This window comes from Protopterus annectens, chromosome 7.part0 (genome assembly GCF_019279795.1).
Source record: "Protopterus annectens isolate FY-2018-M chromosome 7.part0, PAN1.0, whole genome shotgun sequence".
Lineage (NCBI taxonomy): Eukaryota > Metazoa > Chordata > Ceratodontiformes > Protopteridae > Protopterus > Protopterus annectens.
In genome coordinates, this window is record NC_056739.1 from 1,089,335,929 (window position 1) to 1,089,359,944 (window position 24,016).

The window sequence follows — 24,016 nt, forward strand, 5'->3', positions numbered from 1 at the left end:
ACGTCTTGCTATGAGGCGACAATGCTACCGCAGCACCACCACCGCAGCTATAATAGGAAAGTTCACATCTCCATTTTCCAAGGTCTGAAGTGATGATTTGTATTTAATCTTAATTTATTTAGATACCATAAAAAGTTTATAAGTAATCTATTTATTGTTTTAATTTGTTTCCTGTTTGGTGGTAATATAAGAGATTGAATTATGTATAAAAGCTTTGGAAATAAAGACATTTTAATAATTTGCACCCTTTCCTCAAATGAAATAAATATTTTATTCCAAGAATTAATAAGATTAGAATAATAATTACTTTTTCATAGTTATAGTTTACGGTTTATTTTGACCTAGTCTTAGGATAAATGGACAAGTGTATACAAATTAACCATAACTCACTGCTGAATGCTTAATGCGTATATGATATGATGCCAGATGGTGTGTATTTCTTCTAGTCTGGATTTCTGCTTTATATTATAACAGAAAAAACTGTAGTCCTGTTCCACTTCAAAAACACACAACACTGAATGAGATTTGACGACCTTTATTAAACTTCCATAAACATGATTGTTAACCAATAGTTATAAATTTCAACCAAAAACATGACACAGATGATAGTAACATCTATGAAAGAAAAACATAAAGAAAACGTAAAATAACCACAAGGGGAAGGTAACCAACTCACCCTTGATAAGCAGCGTCCCCCACTTGCTCACTTATCTTTGCACTAACAAGGAAGCGTTATCCCACTCACCTTCAATTTACTGAATTACTCCACCATCCAAATAAGCAGCTCAGCTTGCTTATTAACTTATCCAACAGACCAACTGCTCCCTTTCCTTCCCAACTTATTGAAATGCACATCCAACACCAGAGGAGGAACAGAAGAGGGCAAGCCTGCCCCTCTTCTCTGCCCACTACCCTGATCAGGCTGTTCCCCCTGTCTGAGACCAAACTTCCAGCAACCTAACCACCATATAGGCAGGAGGTCACACATCAACATCTAACCACGCTATATCCAAATCATTACCTCCTAACCCTATACATAACTCACAGAACAGCCGAGTACCTAAAAACTGAGAACAAACCACTGACTCCTCACCTATGCTAATGTAGCAAAACCATAACCTCATCACCTATCATAACTACTGCCATGATGTAATTAAACCATATCACCTGACCACAGGAAGCCACACAATGATACCAAAAGCCTTACCCAGCCACTGGACCTACTACTAAGCCCACCACCATTGAAGCCATGCCGAGGCAAATGCATACCACCATACCACATTGCAACCCCATAGTACCTCCCAATTAAATAATTTTTTGCTGGCCAGTAAATGTAATACCCCTCTTAAATCTCTTCTAAATTCCATTTAATAAAATGCTACCATCACACCAGCTACCCATTATAAACAATAAGACACTTAAACCACCATCATGGCCGGTAACAATATGACCTCAAAACACCACCATCATGGCCGGCATCGCCCACAATAAACCAAACCAGTCAAAACTAACTTAACACAATACATTAACAAACTAGAGAATTCCCAATGCCACCAGATCACAGAAGATTCGTGACACACTATTACCATCCAGTATGTAGTGAAATAAACCCAACACAGTCTCTCCCGAAACTGCAGTAACTCAAAGCTGAATCATCCTATCAAACCACCACATCTAAATTACAAGCCTAATTTACTTAATACAACTAGCTAATCCCCTACCCCTGATGTCTGCCACACTATCTGACCCCTTCCAAAGAAGACACCTGCTACCCCAAAAACAGAGTAAAATTCAACCCTGGTGCTCCCCGCACAAGATCAAACCCAACCACATTACCATGTTACAGCAGATAATAAGAAAAACACAACAAATCAACAACTCCATAGTCAGCTGCTGGAAATCCATGATTTTTCATACTGTTCCATCATCCAAAACCCTCATCAGCTTCTTCACTCACCTGTCGAGTCCACATTTCTTCAATCCCCCAAATATACCAACTCTGCATGTCCACATCTGCACTCAGTGATCCACGCCTTAACCTGGTATGTATCCAGCAAGAAAGAGGTCATTGTCTCCCTCTACTGTTCCCTCATTAGGCCAGTCATTGAGTACAATGCCCCATTTGGCATGTACCTCACTAAACACCTGCAACAACTGGAGAGGCCACAAAAGTACCTCACAAAGAGGATCCCAGGCCTTAAATACTTGTCCTATATGGATAGACTTAAGAAATTCCAACTATTCTCTGTCTTATACTGCCTACTTAGAGGCTATCTCTGCTTGACTTAGAAAACCATGTCCGACCCAGCTCTGTTAGAAATGCTACATCTAAAGAAATCACAATCCCTCCGCACCACATGATCCAGAGACCTCAACCTCATTACCACAATCAAGACAGGTTCATAACCCAGAGACTGCCCATGCTATGGAATAGACTTCCCATACATGTCAAGCAGAGCACCTCACTGGCCCTCTTCAAGAGAAATCTTGATGAGTAGATGGGAAATAGAAAATTCACCCCAGGGATCACTCCAGTGGCTTTACTTGACAGAGGCACTGGGAACTAAGGTCAGGTGGCATGATGCCAGGGTAATCCTATGGGCTAAGCTTGTAAAGACTCCAGGGCCATTAGCCTAGTACACACCTATGAACCTATGAACCTATGTAACAAACAGCAGAGCCTACTTGAAGGACAACTTTATCTCCCAGAAAATGCCACCTTTGGAACTACACTTCCTTCAGGCCACCAACTGATGGCCACTGCACTTCCCCTTCTGCAACCTCATTGTGACCTGCTAAAAGAAAAGAAAACTGTAAATCCTCTACACATGCACATGAAAACTTCCTAACATTAAACACCGCCAAGGAGTAATCTCTGTCAAATGTCACCATAGTTACCTGCATGAACTTATTAACCCAGCACCGTAATTAAACTTGCTGACATGCAATGTCAGTGACCCATACAGCTGATAACAGCCTTAATCAGTGGCTTGGCCTTAGCTTCCCTTTGGCACCTTCATATATGGTAAGTAAAATTGTTATACATCTGCAGCGAATCCCAAATCATGCCTGGCATAAACCTGCTAACTTCTGCTTAATGAAATATCTGATTGCACCCATGCCCTCAAAACACCCCCATACCCATAATACTGTAAGAAACCTTTTCCATCCATAACAGTCATACCCATGCAGCACACCTACCAGCCCAGATCAGAAATCAAATGTTACATGCACTACTCACTCTAAAGCCTTACCTGATATACAACATGAATAAAACTTGTTTAAAAAGGTTTATCTCTCTGAAAATGCCACATTACAACTACTCCCAGATCATATCAAACACCTCCTTAGCAATCTACCGAAAACTGGATGGCTGCTATAAAGTCTCCCAGAGGTCCCACCCATGCCCTTCCTGAAAGACAATTGGCACAGCCTGTGGAAACATCTGAGCTCGGCTAACTCACCAAGGTCCTAGAACCATTAACCTAGTTGTCGTCTGTGATCCTATGATTGTTGTGCTCCACCCTCTCTGTGGAAACCCCCGTACTCCCCAAATAATCCCCAGCCCATCATCACTGTGTCCCTACTGACCTACACCTCAGCTTACCCCTACACCACCTCCAACCCGGATGTGCAGTAATGACCCGAACATACAGATTACCTGCAACCTCATTGCGCACCATTACAACAACACAACATCCCTGCAAGCAAAATCCATTACCTTTCAATTCCATTTTGATCAGGGTACTGACCATTGTTCATTCTGTGCCCCCACATCTATGATCTTTGTGTGCAACCCAAACAACTGGAGCATGCATTGAAACAGTCTCAATCACCTTCGAACACCTTTCTTCAGGTCGCCAACCACTGCCTGCTTCATTTCCATGCCTCGCAATCTGCAAAACAAAACAAATTAAGCACCATGCCTTTTAAAAAGTGAACAAAATTGAGCTTTCACCCTATGCCTTGTGTGTATGCATCTGACTTAATACTATGACCCCTCTTTACAACAAAGGCTATAACTATAACCTGTACCCAACAAGGCCCTGGATTCTCCAGGTGAAAAACACCTATGGTTTCTCCAGCTGCTGCATGTATTTAGCAAGGTACATGTCAAAAGGGGCATTGTGCTCAATTAGCCTTATGCTGGAAGAATACCACAATGTTATGACCTCTCCATCCCTGGATGAGATACCCTTACCTATGAGGTGTGCCATGTATAAAGCTATCAAACAAGGGAAGCAACGTGGTAGTCAAAATTCAGATTATTATTAACCTGGATGCTCAAATCCCTCACTACTGATTGTGTACCTTCGAACATTGTTATGAATTCCTAACCTGAAAGATGGTGGAATAAAACAAAATAGCCAAAGCACATCTAACCGAGACTCAAGTCCGTCAAGACCACAATAGCACATGTGCCATGCGGACATTACTCTCAGGTATTTCTCAGCCTGCGAATAGCCGAAGCTACCCTTCCAGCCCACTTCTCTCCTCAGCTGAAAGAGAGAACATAGCTATCAACCTTCCCTCTCTCAAAATAAGGAACAGTAGCAAAATGTGGAACACACAGTAAAAGCTTACTTAACAACCTCAGCTAGGAAGGCCATAGGATGGTTAAAACATAAGGTTTACTTATGAAAAGTTCCTTTAATAAATCAATATGATTCTTTCTGTTTACCATGGCTATCAGTTAAAACATTCCCAACACTGAAACTCCAGGACCCCAAATGAGGTACCCTTGAGAGGTATGGAGAACTAACCTAGCACAAGTGGCATCCTGAACCGAAGCAGTAATGCTAAACATTAAAGCCATGTCAGAATTTAACCACTCGTGTCATGTGTTTCTGCATAGGGTTACCACCTGTTCCACTTTGCACAAACTCTTTGGGCAGTTGTGTCCTGACAAAAAATATTAAAAATGGCAAATGTCCTGAGATTATAGGACATAATTATATCCTATATTTTATGTAATAGTTGCATAAAACAATTATTCTGTATCTAAAATACCTAAAAGTTATAAGAAACAGAATAAGCAACTAAAATGCTACAAGAATAAGCTATTATTTAGGCAAAAAAGTTAAGTTCTATCCTTTGTACTGACTGTGGGTATGTGTCGGCCTGTAAAATCTGATGTTTTCCCCGAAAATGTCCCACTTTGGCAATTTGAAAAGGTGGCAACCCTATTTCTGCATGTACATCTTGATTAACTGTGGAACTAATATTAGTCCTTAGAATAGTGAAGGGAGGTAACACACAGCAAGAAATGCCTGTTCGAGTGCTGCACTCAAAAGTGTTTCCATATGTCTACGGCACTCGTGCATAAATAATCAGCTAATCCACCTCATAATCATTACTCAGACCCCTTTCTGAAAGTCTGAACTATTGGAAAGCACACTACCCAATGTAGTGCACCTCCGCCAACAAAGAAAATCTCAGCCCACGAAATGGCCCCTGTGCCCAGCAAAGCTACTCACATGGTAGAATCCCACCCCCACTTCAGCCCAATGAGCTTGCCCATACCTGCACAAGCTACCAGCGTGCTCCAAATTTTTTTTTTTTTTTTTTTTTTTTTACAATCTGGTGGCATTAAGCATCTCTCAGTGGATGAGAATGAACTGACCAGCCAAAACCACCCACTGTACAAAAGACGAGAACACCGCCACAACCTGTTTGCCCCTCCACACCAACGTACCCACCCATGTAAGTGCAACCAGAAAATCCACAGTAGTGAGTATCAAAACTGAATATTCCCACCCAAGTAATCAAACTGCAAAATCACCATCACAAAAGCACACAACAACCAAGTTTAAGAAATACCACCAGTCAAATGTCATCAGGAATGTATACAGCTTCTCACCACCACCACGAATGATCACAACTGAGGCCAAATCCACTAGTGAACCCCACCCTGACTCTTTCCCTTCTTTTCTCCAGAGGGCCACTCTGTTTCACTGTCCAAAGAAACAGACAGCAAATAATGTGAGCATAAAATTATAACTCTATTCATCTAACTCTAACTTCACACACACACACACACACACACACACACACACACACACACACACACACACACACACACACACACACACACACCATGCACACACTTACACAGCAATATAAAACATTTCCATTAGTTTTATTTATTTATTTTTTAATTTTATGCTTGGTAAAAGGAAAACCACAGACATTTTCCAGCTACAGACTGAGTTCCCCGGTACCTTACCAGGTTGCTGTGAAGCTGCGAACTATGCCAATCACCATCTATTGCCTGTAACTTTAATGATGGTCCTTATTTATGGAATCCAACACCTTTACCACCCAAACTTCAGTTCTCTCAGGTACAAATTACATGTGATGTTTCACAGCATACCCTATCAGCATTAAGCCCCTCTGAACAAGTTTATTCTAAACCCCACCACCCATGACATTAACAGTAGACAAAACTCGAGCAATGCTAAAGGAAAGGTTAACTTTTTTTTTTTTTTTTGCAGCTGCAGTCCAACAAAATGTCTGCAAGGTTAACATGCAGCCGACTCAGCAAATGCCACACATGATGGCTGACTACTGTGTAATCCTTCAACACCCTTCATCAAAGTTTTTCCTTTATTTTTATTTTAGTTTCTGACGCTATACTGATCATGCTCGGTCGCAACCTCTTCCCCCCCACAAAACTTGCAGCCTGTGAAATGGCCATCACAGATTCTTCCAAACCTCCAAACCCTCATTGAAATGTGCCAGGACGAAGACAAACACCCAAGAACCACACGAGTGGATGAAAAAAAGGGGGGGGGGTACCACTATTGTAAAGGACTGAAGAAACCATCAGCTTTCATGCCGAGTGCAACGACCCTTCTTTTTTTTTTTCCCATCTCTCTGGAATACTTCTCCATCAGTCTGCAATTAAAATGGGTTCCATCCCTACCAACTAGGGCATTGAGCTACCTTACCACAAATCTCTAACAATGACTGTGACACCACAGCCGGGAAGGAACGGACTCCACAGCCACAGCACATGTGAAATGACATGAAAACCTGCCACATGACAGTGTTATATGAAAAAAAACAGACCAAAAAAGCCTACCCCTCAAAAAAAGGTTGTTTAGCTCTGGACAAAAAACATGGGGCAACCCTCACTTTGGCCCAAAAATCCAGCTGTTCGTCACAAGTGAACCAGCTACCTTATTAGCAGCCATCTTCACACACGCCAGCATATTAGTATAATCCAGGAGCTCCTTCAGCCATAAAAATCATCCTGCTGTCCTACCTACCCTTAAGCAACCAACAGACGCCTTACAAAAATTACTGCATCTTATTTATTCTCTATACAGCTCACCACCACAACTTAAAACATGCAGCCGAATGATACTATCTTTACTACTTAAAAACTCAACAACACTAGGAAGGCAGCCAGGGGGATCAAATAAAATTATATCACACCTTCATTCTCTCGATAGCTAGTCTGCCATAAAACAAAGCACAACAAAGCTCCTTACTCAAAACAATTATACCCCCAACTCACCCAATAAAAAAAAAAAAAAAAAAAAAAGAAAAAAAAAACTCACCCAGTACCAATGTGCCTAAATCTTATCTAGCACCAACATTCTCCCATATTCCCTGAGGCCTACCTGTTCTCCAAAATACCTACAGGTTATCTTGGACTTAAAACCTGCCATAGCAAGTTCACGCCAAAAATGTGACTCCTACCTCAGTTACACTTGACAAAACCCTCTAAGCCCCTCCCTACCCTTACCTCATTTCCTCCTAAACATCCCTCCATCCCAATTAACCATAACCTCCCCTTATTCTCTTAATTCCTGATAACCTATGCATCTAGCCCTACTTGAAGATGTCCCAGGACAAAATGATCTGTTCCACACCTCATTAATCAGGCACATTCTATGCATTCAGCTTAGTACATTTCCTTTTTTATCTAAGCATCTCAGATATGGTTTTATAGAGGCAAGTTGCTATACAATTGTGTAAATTAATGGCTAAGATATATAAATGTATACAACATGGTTAAATATATGATTATTTAATTTAAAAGTAACAAGTTCTGTGGTTATTAGGTGCACAGGCTGAAGGTGATGTGTACTTGTGCATGTGTGCGTGTGTGTGTGTGTGTGTGTGTGTGTGTGTGTGTGTGTGTGTGTGTGTGTGTGTGTGTGTGTGTGTGTGTGTGTGTGTTTATCTTTGGAAGCTTACAGAACATTACAACAGCTGTCAAAGTATGACACCACTGTAATGTTCTGTAAGCTACAAAAAACACTGGTGAGGTCCAGTGCTGTCCATTACCAGTCTCAAACCAGAGGTAGAGTATTGTTTGAAGACTATACAGTACAGGCTGTACTGTATTTTCTGTTTTATTTAAACTTTAACTATGTTGACATTTGACCAGACCCCTAATATAGGAGTGTATACATATTGGGGAATTGATGAAGGATCAGCAATAAAACATGAGCAACTGTGAATAAAACTCAGTAAGGCATACTTCAGAAGACTAAAACTAATATTAAAAACAGCCTTGACATCTATGAATAAAATACAGGCTATAAACCAATTTGCTCTTCCTGTTTTAATTTACAGTTTTGGTGTGATTGACCCCCAAAATGTATTGGATCAGTTGGACAGAAAAACAAGAAAAATGCTTCATGCTTATAAAATGGTATATAAAAATCAGCATTTACCAAGATTATATATTCCACACTTTGAAGGCGGTATGGGCATCCTCAACACTGATTACATTTATAGGTGTGCGGTCTTGGAACTGCATACATATCTGCTGACCTCATGAGATCCAAACATAGTGAAAGTTTTAAAATATGAGAAGGGGAAGTCCAAGATGACCTCTCTGCTTAGCTTAGCAGAATCATTCTGGCATCAAGCAGGAATGGAAATTAAACCAGAAGCAGAAAAAAATCAGACAGCAACTGAATGTGCCAAAAAGAAAAAAACAAAACAAAAACAAAAGAAAGACTTCAAGGAGAATGATCAGATATGAAGGAAAAAATATGGAAAAGCCATAAATACAGTGGCAAGTATAGAGAGCTCTTAGAGCAACCTCATGATGATCAGGATTTGACACAGAAATGGTTAAGGAGAGGTTAGTTGAAACCAAAGGATGAAATGTTAATAATGGCAGTCCAGGATAGCGGACTACATACATGTTGGTTTACAAACTCATTTGAACATGTGGGAGAAATAGACAAAATGTAGGTTCTGGAAAAAAATTGTAAACAGTCACATACCTTGTTGCTGGTCAAGATACACTCACGGTAGAGGGCCTATGCATTGAAAGGTACAATAATGTGGCAAGACTGTTATACTGGGGATTGTGCAAACACTATGATATAGCAATAGCTGAGAAGCATTGGAAACATGAACAACAAAGTATTATAGAAAATGATGAAGTGTACATTATATGGGATCATCCATTAACAGCAGTCCAAAAAATAGGTGTGAAAAAATCAGATGTAACAATCCATGTAAAAAAGACAAAGGTAGCATTGATCATTGAAATTGCTACACTGACTGATTACAATGTATCCAGAGACACAAAGTGATAAAATATCAGGATTTGTAGGCAGAAACAAAAGTAATTTGGAAGAAAAATACCTAGACAGTTCTAATAGTAGTAGGAACAGTGGGCCTAATAAAAAATAATCTACAGTCATATTTGGATATGCTACCTATACATTTAACTCCATATGAATTACAGAATGAGTTAGTTATGGGCACATTGTGGGTGTGTGAAGAGCACTTTTGGCTAACATCAAAGACTGAAACAATATTAATCTTATGAAGTCTAATCAGACCCTGACTTTGGAATGAGGTTGATTCCTGTCATGGTATTTGAAACCCAAAAGATTTGGAGAAATTAACCAGAGGTAGAGTACTGTTGGAAGACTATACAGTATGTGGTGTGCTATATGACTTGTCATTTCATTAAACCTCTAACCATGTTGAAATTTGACCACATCTCTAATATAGCTCGAGTCATATTAGCTCTGCCATTCATCTTGCTTTCAAGTCACCAGCCATCACTGTTTCAAACTGCAGCAGACTATATGAGCTGCGTGGAAACACAATAGCTGGTGTTATAAGTACAGGGCACATTAACATACTACGTTCCCACCAGTGGCATAATGTATATAGTACCAAAGGAGACACCATAGTTCATTAAGGTTATACAATGTAAAGGCTATATGCAATGCTTTCTAAATGTACACTTAGTGTACGAGTTAATGGTCGGTTACAATAACTAACATGGAGCACAGTGTAGTTGTTCTACAACCTCTCATAAATATTTACCCCAATGAACTTTCAGCTAGATAAAACAATCTGGTTGAACAAAAGCATTTTTGTAGGTAAGAAGACCCTAATATGGGGATGCCTTCTCTTATGTATATAACTATGACTGTACAATCTTAGAGAAAAAAGACAATCTCAAAAACCTTGAATCTTTGCTGGTACACCAAAATAAACCTTTTGATTCTCTAAGGGGAATAGTACTTGAGGAGTTGTATGCTGAAGACTCAAACTTAGTGAGTTGAAACATCAGCCAAGAGTAGGGTAACCTTGTGTAGCATGCTGTACACTGCACACATATTCAACACGCTTGGTATTTTTAAGACATGTTATGAGGAGATGAAAATGGAGGCAGCGTATGCTCTGTGACTTAGAATAAACTTATACATACAGACACACATGTAGAAATGTATGTATATGTCATAGAGATGCATATATGAGAAAATTCCAATGACAAAGCTGAATGCAGTGTGAATCATTAGTGCTTCGTCAGTGTGAGGGCTGTACAGTGCAGTTCAGAACATTTTTGGGCTCCTAATTTTCATCTTAATTGCATTTCATACTGCATAACTGATATTACAATTCTGGCATACTGCAAACCCTAAAAGGGATGTACTCCTCCCAGTACAAGCCATCATCCTACCACACAAATAGTCACATCACTTTATGACAGAAATGGAACAATTTGTGGTGCATTATTCTTTGATTGCAATGTGCATGTGTGAATGTATGTATGTGCATCTATCTATCTGTCTATCTGAAAGATCAAAGCACAAATCATAGATCCTAACAAAAACTGCAAAAAAAAAAAAAAAAAAAAAAATGCCAAAACTAAAAAAGAAGTCATGTACTTGCCATAACGTTCCATGTGTGTTGTCCATCTCCGAATTTATTCTCACTTGTGGGTCAGATTTGATCCATCGGATCCATCTCAGATTTTTTCAAAAGCTCGAGGCCTTCAGCAAAGCTTGGAGGATTCTCCCTTACCTATAAATGCAGTTCCCTAAATGCTCAGATCTTGTTTGCCCATGAGAAAAAAAAATTAGTAGAATTAAGGTTGTAGGTAAAAATATTTATAGTGTAAAGAAGAATAAGTGGTTTCTGAGATTATAGAGTCCAAAGAATATCCAATTACTACTACCTGGTCTCCCAGGAGGATAGGCAGGGGGTAGGTGGGTGGGTTGTGAGAATAAATGTGGAGATAGACAACACACATGGAATGTTATGGTATGTACATAACTTCTTTACGTGATGTTGTCAATCTCGCCTTTATTTTCACTTGTGGGGGCGCATCCCAAGGTACCTGATTCTTGGGTGGCTCATGGGAGAATATTCCTCAGGATGATAGAACCAAAGGATGCTCTACTACTGGAGGCCAAATATACTTGATAATGATTGATAAAGGTACGAGGGCTTGCCCATGTGGCTACAGCACAGATACAGTCCAAAGATAACCTTGCTTGGAAAGCTGAAAAAGTAGCCATCGCTACTGGAATGAGCTTTGACAGGTGCTGGGAGAATCTTGTTCTTAGAACTGTAAATAAAGGAAATGCATTCAGAGAGCCATTTGGATAAGATGACCTTAGTTACTGGTAAGCTTTTCTTAGTGTTATAACAGGAAGCAAATAGCTGATCGGATTTTCTGAATTCTGCAGTTCTATGTAAGTAAAAACATAACTGTCTACGAACGTCCAAATAGATGTAACAAATATTCCCCCTATATTCTGAAAATCTGAGAAGAATACTGGTAACTCAATAGATTGATTGAGATTACTTTCAGATACAACCTTGGGCAAAAAGGAGAGGATGGTGTGTAAAGAAACTCTGTCCTTATGAAAAATCAAGTATGGTGATTTGACAGATAAAGCCTGTAATTCTGAAACTCTCCTTGCTGAGGTGATAGCTACAAAAAACAGCATCTTCCAAGAAAGAAATTTTCAGTCACAGCTAGCAAAAGGCTCAAAGGGAGGATAGATAATATGTGACAACACAACATTTAGAACCAAGGTGGAGATGAGTCTTTGTACGGAGGCCTTAGAAGTGTAGTTCCTTTTAAGGAAGGCTTTACAAAGCCTGTTTGACATGATTCAGTAGCCATTTTCTCCTATATAAAAGTTTGAAATTGCTGCCAATTGAACTCTAATAGTAGCTGCAGCACCACTTTCATTGAAAAGTATAGCCAAGAAATCTTATATAAAATGTAGGGAAGCAGTAAAAGGATCAGTCTGATTAGAATTATCCCATAAAACAAACTTCTTCCATTCTCCCTTGTACACTTTTCTTGTGGATGACTTATGTGAAGAAATTAAAATGCGTCTTACAGCAGAGGAAAGGGGAGGAAACCTGGCTTTCAGGGGAAATGGAGCAGCCAAGTTGCCAGTTTGAGGTTGCTTAGATTGGGATGAACCATTCCAGATGGGTGAGTCAGAAGATCTGGAATGGGGTCCAGAATCCATGGTTCATCCTGAATATGAGTCCGAAGGAAGGGGAACCAGATTTGTTGAGGCCAATGGGGGGGCAATTAGGATCATTGTCATCTTCAAAAAACTTGCTTTCTGTAGTAGTTTGGGAATTAGAGGAATTGGTGGATAGGCATAAAGGAGTCCCAGAGGCAAATTGTGAACAAGTGCATCCCTTGGGGACTTCCCCGGAGGGGGGATCAGGGCAAAGTAGTTGCTACATTTGGCATTGGTGAGTGAAGTAAAAAAGTTGCAGCAGGACTGGCCCCATTTTCAGAAAATCTCTTTCACAATTTTTTGAATGAGGGGCCACTCATATGGCAATAGTATAGCTCTGCGCAATTTGTCTGCTATTACGTTGGATCTCCCTGGGATGTGCATTGCTATCAGAAAGTGATTGTAAGATGTAGCCCATTGCTAAACCTTTAGGGCTTCCTGACAAAAGGGGTAAGATTTGATTCTCCCTTGCTTGTTTATGTACCAGACTACAGACATGTTGTTTGATTGGATTGCTATTGTTTCCAGAGGAAGACAGTCTTGAAATGCTTGCAATGCTAAAAGCACAGCCCACATCTCCAGGATATTTATGTGCAAACGGGCCTCATGTTGATGCCAGATGCCTTGAACTGTCTTTCCTAGATAATGCTCCCCCACCCTATTTGGGAAGTGTCTGTGGTCACTGTGGCTTGGGGGTGGGAAGGAATAAAGTGATGGACCTGAGATACCAGAGGAGAGTGAATCCACCTTTGAAGATCCTTTTTGCATGAATTTATTATAATGATTTTGTTGTGTCATTCATAGTTCTAGAACTGACTGTGTTGCAAGTAACCATTGCAGTATTCTCATGTGGAGACAAGCTAAGGGAATAAGGAAAATTCAGGTGGCCATTTTACCTAGTACTCGAGGAACTAATTTGGCTGTAGCTCGTTTCATTCTGATCAACATTTTCATGTAATACTGAAGATTATGTAGTCTGTCTTGTGGAAGCTTTGCTATCATCCTTCTTGTGACTATTTCTGCTCCTATGAAGACCATGTTCTGACATGGCTCTAGAGCAGATTCTACGTAGTTTATCATAATCCCTGCAGAAGAACAGAGTTGCAGTGTGGAGTCTTTGGCCTATAGCAGAAGATGCCTGGTCGGGGCAGTTATGAGCCAGTCATCCACATGGAAATACGCAGAATCCTTGGGATCTCAGGTGAGCCACAACTGCTGCCATGCATTCGGTGAACACTTTAGGGGCTGTAGTGAGACCAAAGGGCAGAGCTCGAAACTGGAAGTGACTGGCTCCTAGCCGGAAGCGTAAGTGCCTTCTGGACTGCCTTTCCACTGTATATGGTAGTATGCATCCTGAAGGTCTGTAGAGCACATCCAATTGTTGTTTTCCAAAAAAGGAAGTAATGGCTGCAGTGTCACCAGGTGGAACTTCCTCTTTTTGACCCATTTGTTTGATTTCTGAGATCCAGGATGGGTCTCCAGTCCCCTGTTTTCTTTGGAAATAAAAAGAATTTTAAGTAAGTTCTGAATCCTCTGGTCTGCAGGGACCTCTTGGATGATTCTTTTTCTTAGCATCTTTTGAATTTCTAAGGTTGCTTGTTTCTTTTCACTGAGTGGAATATCTGGAACTGTTTTGTTTTTGGGAATGGGAAAGGAAAAGGGAATGATGTAACCCCATGGATATTATGTTCTGCACCCATCTGTTGTTTGCTATTCTTAGCCAGGTATGAAGGTGCAGAGACAATCATCCCCCAACTGCCTCCAGAGGTGGACAATTGGGCACCCACTCAGGAGTGCTGAAAGGGCTTACCAAAGAAAGATTCTTTAATGCCCTGATTCTGCGGGCCTCCCCTGCCATGAAGGCAGCATCTTCCATTATTGTACCCCCTCTGCCTCTAGGGGAACTTTCACCCTGTATATTTTAGAAAAACCTTTGTGATTTTTTAATCACATCTTTCGACTACCTTTTTGACCATTGGGAAAGGATCTAGTGGATGTGGAAAAGCGTACTCCAATGGCAGATAAGGTCTTGCCTTCCTGTTCACACCTGGTAAACATCTCTTTAACTTTGGGCCCAAATAGAGGAGCCATCAAAATTGGCGTTAATGAAGGAAGACTTGAAGGGCTCCACAAAACCACAAAGGCAGATCCAGGCCTGCCTTTTAAGTGAGATTCCTGAACCCGCTGCCCTGCTGGTTCCATTTGCTACATATGAGATGAGTCTCATGGATGAGTTTATGACTGAATTTAGGGTGGCGAGCTGAGAAGTTATCTTGTTTGCAACCTCATCAGCTACAGATCCTTGGGGGGAGTCTGAAAACCCCTTTGTCAGATCCCTCTGTAGCCTAGTAAAATGTGCTAAGTAATTCAGCGACTGTAAAGTGAAGGTTGTTGATGAAAAGGTGCACTTCCTGCAGCTATCCATGGTCCTAGAATCTTTATTCAGGGGATAGATAGTGGAACTGGTCTCAAATAGTTCCTTTTTATTGGCCACCGCCACAACCTTGGCATCAACTGCTACACCTTTTGTAAGGAAAGGCTTGTCCAAAGGGCCAGTAATATATTTATTTGGCCTCGTAGGAGTAGGTTCTACAGGGTCTGGGGTCTGCCAAGCCTTCTGAGAGATTAAATCAATAAGCTCAATGGAAGGAGGGGTCACACAAGAGTTGAAAGGGTGATACCTGAAATCCTTCAGGTATACTGTCTCCTCAGCTGAAGGGGTTTTAAGTAAACCTTTTAACATAAATTTATTTTTATGCTCTATAAGAGCCCTGTGGTTGAAGCCATGGCAAATGGAGCAAACTTAGAGGCATCTTTTTTCCATTTTAAACACTAAGGGTTTCCCATCCTGTTTTTGAGACATATCACAGAATTCAAATTTAAGCTACAGAAAATAAAAAGAGAAAACAATGGACACACACACACACACACACACACACACACACACACACACACACACACACACACACACACACACACACACATACACACACACACACACACACACACACACACACACACACACACACACACACACACACACCCTCTAACTAAAATGGATGTTAACCAGATTGAGGAAATATACATTTTTTTTTTAAATTGTAAAGCTAGAAGTTACAAAAATGTCCTCTAAATTAAATGGACATTGAAAAAAGAGAGCTTAGAAGAGGGGAAAAGCAGTCGCACAGGCAAACAAAATGAACTTAAATGGACACTGGAAGGAGAAAGCTTATAAGAGGGAACAACACTTGCCACCCCCAAAAAAAGTCCTCCAAATTAAAATGGACATAAAGAAGGGTAAGGAAATTGCTAACTAAGTTTCTTTGTGTTTGTGTCTTTTGACTTTTCCTGGTTAGGGGTCGCCACAGCGGAACTCAGGTCCACTAATGATTGGCAGTTGATTTTTATGTACCGGTTTGCCAGGCCTGATGCACAACCTTCAATGAAGGTATGCCCATTCACGCATATCTCCACGCAGAAGACGCTCTAGCTGAGAATTGAACCGGACAGCGTCTTACTGTGAGGCGACAATGCTACCGCAGCACCACCAACTAAGTAACAGAAGAAAATACAAAGCATATAAAAATAAACTTAAACTTAGCCCAGAGCTTCCTGGAATGACCACGTCTTTCACGGAGTGGCAAACGAGATCAAAGGGTTTAGGGAACTGCATTATGGGTAAGGGACAATGCCCATGGGCTTTGCTGAAGGCTTCGAGCTATTGAAAAAGGCCAAGATGAATCCGACGGATCAGATCTAACCCACACGTGAGAATAATGGCGAGACTGACAGCATCACATCAATCAGTTTCCTTCTGTGAGCCATTAATCCAACCAATAACTTCAGACATAATTCATCAAATAGTGGAAATATTATGGAAAGGTTTCTCTAAGGTAAAGTGTATGGTCATTTTTAGGGGTCCTCACAGGCATACAGTTAGGATTATCATGTAGTAGTAAGGTGGGCAGGAGGGTTGAATAAATATACTGGTTTCTTCATGTGAGTCAGAGCGATACAAAATTACATCAGACCATAACTCACTATTGACTTTACAAGTCATTTGCAGGAATTTCATTTATATTTAGTAATATCTCTTCTGACTTAAAACTGTATGATTTTAGAAAGTTCATTAGCTTCTATGTTTATGCAACTAGAAAGAGAAAACAAAACTTAAAAGAGATAACGCAGCACACTTTTCTCCACTGAAATAAGTTAGAGAAAACATTCTCAGACTGCGTTACATTAAACTCTTGTTTCTACTGACCTAATACATTTTGAATAAGTTCTGCTGTTACTATGCCATATTTTGTATAGTTCATTACAAATTCTAACAAGCATTTGACTCCAGCAGAGTTAAAGCTAACAGCCAAATTTTCCATGGAATCTCGCATTTCAAATAATGCCACTAGGTGTCATATTTTTTATACTTAATACACAGTAAAATAAAATTGTTAGGAAATTAAACATACATATGCCAGACAGCCTAAATTAGGAAAAGCCATGCCCCTATAAAATATAATAGAATGGTTGTGATATTAAACAATTAGAAATTATACACAAAATACAAATACTATTAAATATGAGACATAAATGTTTTTGCACTTAGGGCATTTTAAATGTCCGTTTACATGTTTACTGTAGGAATTTTGCATAAGTGAAACTTTTGAAGTACTGATTAATAAGCCAGTCATTGGCATCTATTGTTTTCAGTAGTAGTGTGCACTAAGAAACCTGAGCTTGCTAAGTCAAAAGCTTACTACAATCAATAAATTCACAAATGAAAGCAAAGTAGTACCTAAGTTTAATTTGGTACAGTTCTCATTCCCATAAGGATCTACTGGACATCTATATACATCTCCTGTCTTCAGTGGACCATTTGTATCAAATGGAGCACCCACCAGTAACCTAAAGGAAAAAAGAAGTAAGTTAATGTTGCATACCTCACTGCAGTTTCATACATTAAATGAGCTGTGGATAATATACTAAGACGTTGATATTGATATTATTAATGTTATACAATTTGTTCATTATTTATTTCAACTTTATAAGCTAAAGTATTCCTGGAGAACTTAAGTTATAATTTTCAGTAAATAATTCAATGATTCCCAAACACTATGGCTGAAAATATATAATACATGTACATCCACCAGTTTTACAATAACAACTGAACATCCCAGTGACATCAAGATAATAGCAAATACTGATGTGACAAAAGTATCATTTGGTGCAGTATATTAATATTTGATCAGTGAAAAGGCTATTGTGGCAGCTACAGACATTTAAGCACTATAAAACATGCATCATAATAAGAAATAAATAAAAGAATGAGCACTTATAGGCTTGGAGAAAGAAATTCCTAGAAAAGTAACCCATGGTAGCAACAGTTAAGAAATAAGGAGTTAATTTCCAACTTACAACTTTTCTATACATTGTGTAGATTGGTAAAGTTATTCTGCATTTATGGCCACTGTGTGTTTATCCAAATAGTATCCCACTGAATTAAAATGATCAGATCAATATTAAGCAGTTTTGCCATCTCCAAGAAATCAATTCCTTTGACTGAATGTATATTTCCCCAAAACTACCCTCATATATAAAAGTCTTAATTTTAGACATTCGTAGTCTCCCAAGCAAACGTGACTTGTTAAAATAATTTATTTCAGTGCAAAAACTTCTTAAGACTGTTACTCTTTTAATCAAATGTTTGTTTGTGTCTTTCGGCTTTTCCTGGTTAGGAGTCGCCACAGCGGAACTCCGGTCCGCTAATGATTGGCAGTAGATTTTTACGTGCTGGCTTGCCGGGCCTAACACACAACCTTTAATGAAGGAACGCCCATTCACGCATGTCGACACACAGAAGACGCTCTGAGAATCGAACGGGCAACGTCTGTGAGGCGACAACGCTACCGCAGCACCACCAACGCAGTACGCTTTTAAAATCTCTGAAATTGTTACAACTGTCCAAGTTTCCTGGATAAGAAGATCTTGGCCTTTTTATAGCATTACTGAAAAAAATGCAGTATTATCAAACAAATAAATAAATAGATAAGCAACACAGATAGATAGAGAGTATTAGCTTCCCATGCAGAGAGTACCAAATTCATAGAGGAGGGGGCCACTTTTGAGCCCATTGCCACCACTCTTATATGTTGATAAATATTGTCATTGAAACAGAAAAAATTACCATTCAGTACCACTGAAGTGGCAGAGATAGTGACAGGGCTTGATAATTAACACTTGTGTGTTACTTTTTCCCTTGTTTTTACTTGGATTAGTTTTATTACTAGATGTAGTCTTATTCTCTAGCTTACCTTGCAACCATAGTTTTTTTAAATGTAGCTTTACATTTCTTTTGGCACCTGCTATGTTGTATGCACAGCACTATTTTACAACCAGTTTGGCTTGAGTTATATATTTGTATACTTTGTCCATATTCGCTGTATTCTGAAGAAGTTCTATTTAATAAAAAAAGAACGGAAGGGGGGCTTAATACTAGGTTTGGCTCCGATCTTATGTTTGCCTAGAAAGAAAGTTTTTTATTGTTTAAATTCAGTTCTTTCTTTCTTTGTTTTTAGTTCAGTTTTTTAATATATATATATATATATATATATATATATATTTATTTTAAAATACTGTTTAACATTGTTAAACAAGATTGACAGCTTTCCTGGTTGGGAATCACATTGAGAAAATGAATATAATAATTTACTTTCTCATACATTTATACATCAACAAAGGTCAGTTAGCTACTATGAGTAAAAAACCTACACTAGGTGGTGGGGACAATTAAATTCTGACATGACTCATGTTTTTAGCCATTCATATCAAATTTACTCTGTGACCTGTTTTCTTTTTCTTTCTTTTTTTTTTTTTGTAAATAACATTTCATGTTAAAGATAAAATTAATTTTAAAAAGTATATTGGTTTAATAGGTATCCCTTTTTCTTACTATTTAACTTGTATTATCGCTAATTGGATGATTTTTTTTTTAAAACTAAATATTAATTGTAGGAAATCTCACCCAACCCTTACATATATTAAAATAATACATATATATAAAATGGTAGCCAGTCACATGGGTATACTGTAAAGAATGAAAGCATTTTATTATAGAACCAACCGTCAGTGTGTTTTTCATCTCTGCTATGAGACTTTACCAGCATAGTCTTATAATAGTGATAAAAGTAGTTCATAGCTGTTGGTTTTATAATAAAATACTTTCATTCCTCGGTGTTACTGATAAAATAAGATCAACCCTAGCACATTATATAATTCATTTACCAAACTTTTTTTCTTGAAAATAGTGTCAAAAATCATTAAAGGCCATAGACAGAATTTGGGGCTTGTGGTGTAACATCAATAAGCTTTGCTACCGAAGGGTTAATACAACATCTCTTTTGCTGACTCATATGGCCAAATTTGCATCAGTGGAAATTGCATGGTATATATTCACTGTTAGGTAGCTATGCATTATTTGTACTGCTATATCCATCAAATTTCTTATCTTAGTACTGCTGCAGACCCTTATTACTTTATTGTGAGTTTGATTATAGGATTGTTATGTTAACTCTTTAAATGTATATAATGCCAATGTCAGCACTGAATACAGATGCAATAATTCTTTGTCATTTTTTATATTTTTTCAATTTTGTGTGATTGTTACAAAAAGGAAGGAATTGCCATAGGTAAGGATGAATACCCAGTAGCCAGATATAATATGTGAATAGTTTAGCTAGCTAAAGGCCAGATATAATAGTGTAGTAGTTTCTCTAGCTTTGGTATGGCAGAAAAAACTCCCACTTGGAAAGTTCAGTCTATTCACTTCAAATTTAGAGAAAGTAACAAGCATCACAACTGGAGAACCAAATGCAATTAAACTGTAAAGCATGGCTCTTTGAGGAGCTATGCTTTATTAGTGATAGCATTCATTAATTTAAAATCTGAAAAAACAATGGTGCAGTCCTAAAGAACACTAAATGCTATAGGCTTGCTAAAGACTAATATTGTACAAAAGTATAATACAATACTATAAGATACACCTTTCTAATTTCCTTATTTATTACTCAGTAGATTTTAAAACACATTTTATAATATTTCATAATTACCTGTTTAATTTTCTTATTTATTACTCAATAAATTTAAGACACATTTTTATATTTTAAACTCTCGCTTGCTTTGAATGTACCTGAAGAATGACAGAAAACATTGACTTATACCATAACTAGGGCAGTAGATCTCAAAATGTAAGGAATTTTAATTTTCAGGAAGAGCCATGGCCTCATGATACAAAGGTGATCTATATTATGGAGCAAAATGATAAGGTAAGCAACTATCAATAATCTACTTAGTATATGTACAAACTAACTTGACTTACCCATGGAAAAAAAATAAGTTACGTCTTACCATAACGTTCCATCTGTGTTGTAGATTATTCATTACTGACAGGACTTCAGTTCCATCCTCAGAACAACACGGCCATTTCCAAGCTCACGCCAGCCAAAAACTCTCAACTAAGACATATCCACAATGCCGCTCTCATAGTCTCTTCAGATTGAGTTTGCCTGCCCTTATATTATAGAGATAATAAAAGAGACAGTAGAAGGCTCTGTCTGAGCAAATACCTTAACTAGGAGATCCTAAAGTCCACCAGGAGTCCGGGAAGGGGGAAGGAGTGCGGGAAGTAATGAATGAATAAAGATCTACAACACAGATGGAATGTTATGGTAAGATATAACTTCTTTATCTGATGTTTTAAATCTTTATTCATTCCTTACTGATAGGACTGAGTTCCCAGCTACTTGAGTCCTGGCTGGCCCTGAGGAAGGATATTCCTGAGCACCATAGAACCAAAAGATAAGGCCAAATCCAATTTGTAATGAGTGATAAAGGTATGAGGTCTTGCCCAAGTGACTGTTGTGCAGATATCATCTATAGAGGCTCTGGAATGAAAAGCCACAGAAGTAGCCATCGCTCTAGTAGAATGAGCCTTTACTCTGGAAGGTAAAGTCAGTTTATTTTGATGGTATATAAAGGTAATGGGCATTTCTAAGCCAGGAAGATAGAGTCACTTTGGAGACAGGTTTACCCAGTCTGGGTCCCTTAAAGGCCACAAACAACTGACCCATTTTTCTGAAAAAATTTGTTCTGCCAGGTAAAAATGAAGTTGTCTATGAATATCAAGGGTATGCAAAAGATATTCCCCTCTATTTGAATGTTGAGGGAAGAAAACTGACAGGTCAATAGACTGGTTAACTGAAAATCAAGAAATGACCTTGAGCAAGAAGGATGGGTCAGTACGTAGGGACACTCTATCCCTGTGGAAAATCAAGTAAGGTCTCCTGACACTCAAGGCCTGCAACTCAGATACTCTTCTCACTGTGGTAAGGTCTACTAGAAGGAGAGTCTTTCAAGACAAAAATTCTATATCACATGAATTAGAAAGTTCAAAAGGAGGGCTTGTTAATGACTGCAGCACCAAAGCCAAGTCCCAAGGCTCTATGAGGGGCTTGACAGGAGGTTTAACATATAATACTCCTTTCAAAAAAGTTTTGCACAGATGGTGTGGCATAACAGAAGAATTATCGAATCCATTGTGAAAATTTGTGATAACTGCTAAATGTACAGTAATTGTCGATGCTGAAGCTCCTGAATGTAGAACAGTAGTCAGGAATTGTAGGATCTTCTGAATAGGCATAGAGAAAGGTTCTATGTCATGATCTTTGGCCCATGCAGAGAACCTAGCCCACTTACAAGAATAAATGTTCCTGGTGGAAGGTTTGTGTGAAGCCAGAAGAATCACACAGACAGGAGATGAAATATCAGGTAGCCTGGCAATCATCAGAAGTGGAGAAAAAAAGCTGTGAGTTTGAGGCTGTGGAAATTGGGGTGAATCAGTCCCTGAGGGTGAGATAGCAGACCTTGGTATTGATCCAGGATCCACAGGCTGTGAATTAGATGAGGCCATGGGAAAGGGAACCAGACTTGACGGGTTCAATAAGGGGCAATGAGGATCACTTTGCTTCTCACCTTTATCTGCACTTTTTTTAAAAAAGAATACAGTATTTAATTTGATTTAAACTGTGTTGAAGGAATATTTAACTGAACTGCCAGTTACTCTGCTCTTCAGTAACTTGAACTGTAGCTAGTGTTTGCTGAATTTTGTTATTTGCTAGTAATTACAGGTGTGGGGGTAGCCACATTCTTTGATTTCCTGTCCTTGCCTATTTAAGTGGTGCATTGTGAAATATTTTCTGCTTAAAAACCTCAGCTTTGGCCGGCTAAGAACTTGGTTATATTCAACTGGACGTATAAGAGAATTTAAGTACCTTTATCTGCACTTTTTTAAAAAAAAATACAGTATTTAATTTGATTTAAACTGTGTTGAAGGAATATTTAACTGAACTGGCAGTTTTAACTCTGCTCTTCAGTTATTCCCACCCACCCTCTCTGTTTTTGTTTTGGTGTTAATCTTAGTGGCCTTGAAACTGCCCGCCCCTCAGCCTGCCTCTGGGCCCATTTCATTTGCTCACTCAACTGAGTGCAATGAGATCATATTCTGATTTCAGTCACTCCTACTGTGTACAAAGAGAGCATCTGGGAAACAGACAAAAAAAATTAAGCTTATTTCCTGCCTTTCCTGTTAAGTGGTATAGACTATTTGTAGGCTTCTGAGCTCCCAAGCCTTTCTGTGTTTGAGGGAAGCCTTCTAGCTTGTTTTTTTTTTCTTATAACTAGCCAGTTTTCTAGTTTCAGCACTCAAATCTGTTTCTTTGATCTCAGCACTTGTTCAGATAAAAAAAAAAAAAAAATTTTCATCTGCTTTTACTGTACTTGTGTTTCTACCTACTTTATTTTACTTTTGCATAATCTTAAAAATACTCAATTGTATTTATTACTGCTTGGTGTAACTCATTCTAAGCCTTTTGGTTTAAACACTTGGGCTTCGGACCAGTTGTTTTGCACTGAGAGGGTTTGTGGTCTGCACTGTTGTGGCACAACAGGTAGCTTACATCCTTCTAGGTTGGGAACTGCTGATTGAGGGCTCAGTGTCTGTTATTCTAAAAGTGTATTAATTCTGGTTTAAGCACTTGGGCTTTCAGGCCAGTTATTTTACATTAAGAGGGTTCGTGGTCTGCACTCTTGTGGGAGGAGAGGCTGGACTCTGCCCTTCTGAGCTGGGAATTTCTGGTTAAAGGCTTATAGTGCATGCATATCTGAACTGCTTCTTACTGAAGTTGGTGCCTTGTTTG

The 24,016-nt window shown here is 38.9% G+C and overlaps 1 protein-coding gene across 1 annotated transcript in view; it reads right to left on the minus strand.

Annotated features, from left to right (window-relative positions):
- ITGA11 (integrin subunit alpha 11) overlaps positions 1 to 24,016 on the minus strand; it is a 1,670,941-nt gene that overhangs the window by 1,005,783 nt on the left and 641,142 nt on the right. Inside the window, exon 3 of the mRNA XM_044077667.1 lies at positions 17,563 to 17,672. Within this exon, the coding sequence (XP_043933602.1) occupies positions 17,563 to 17,672 (110 nt within the window). The remainder of the gene's footprint in view (positions 1 to 17,562; positions 17,673 to 24,016) is intronic.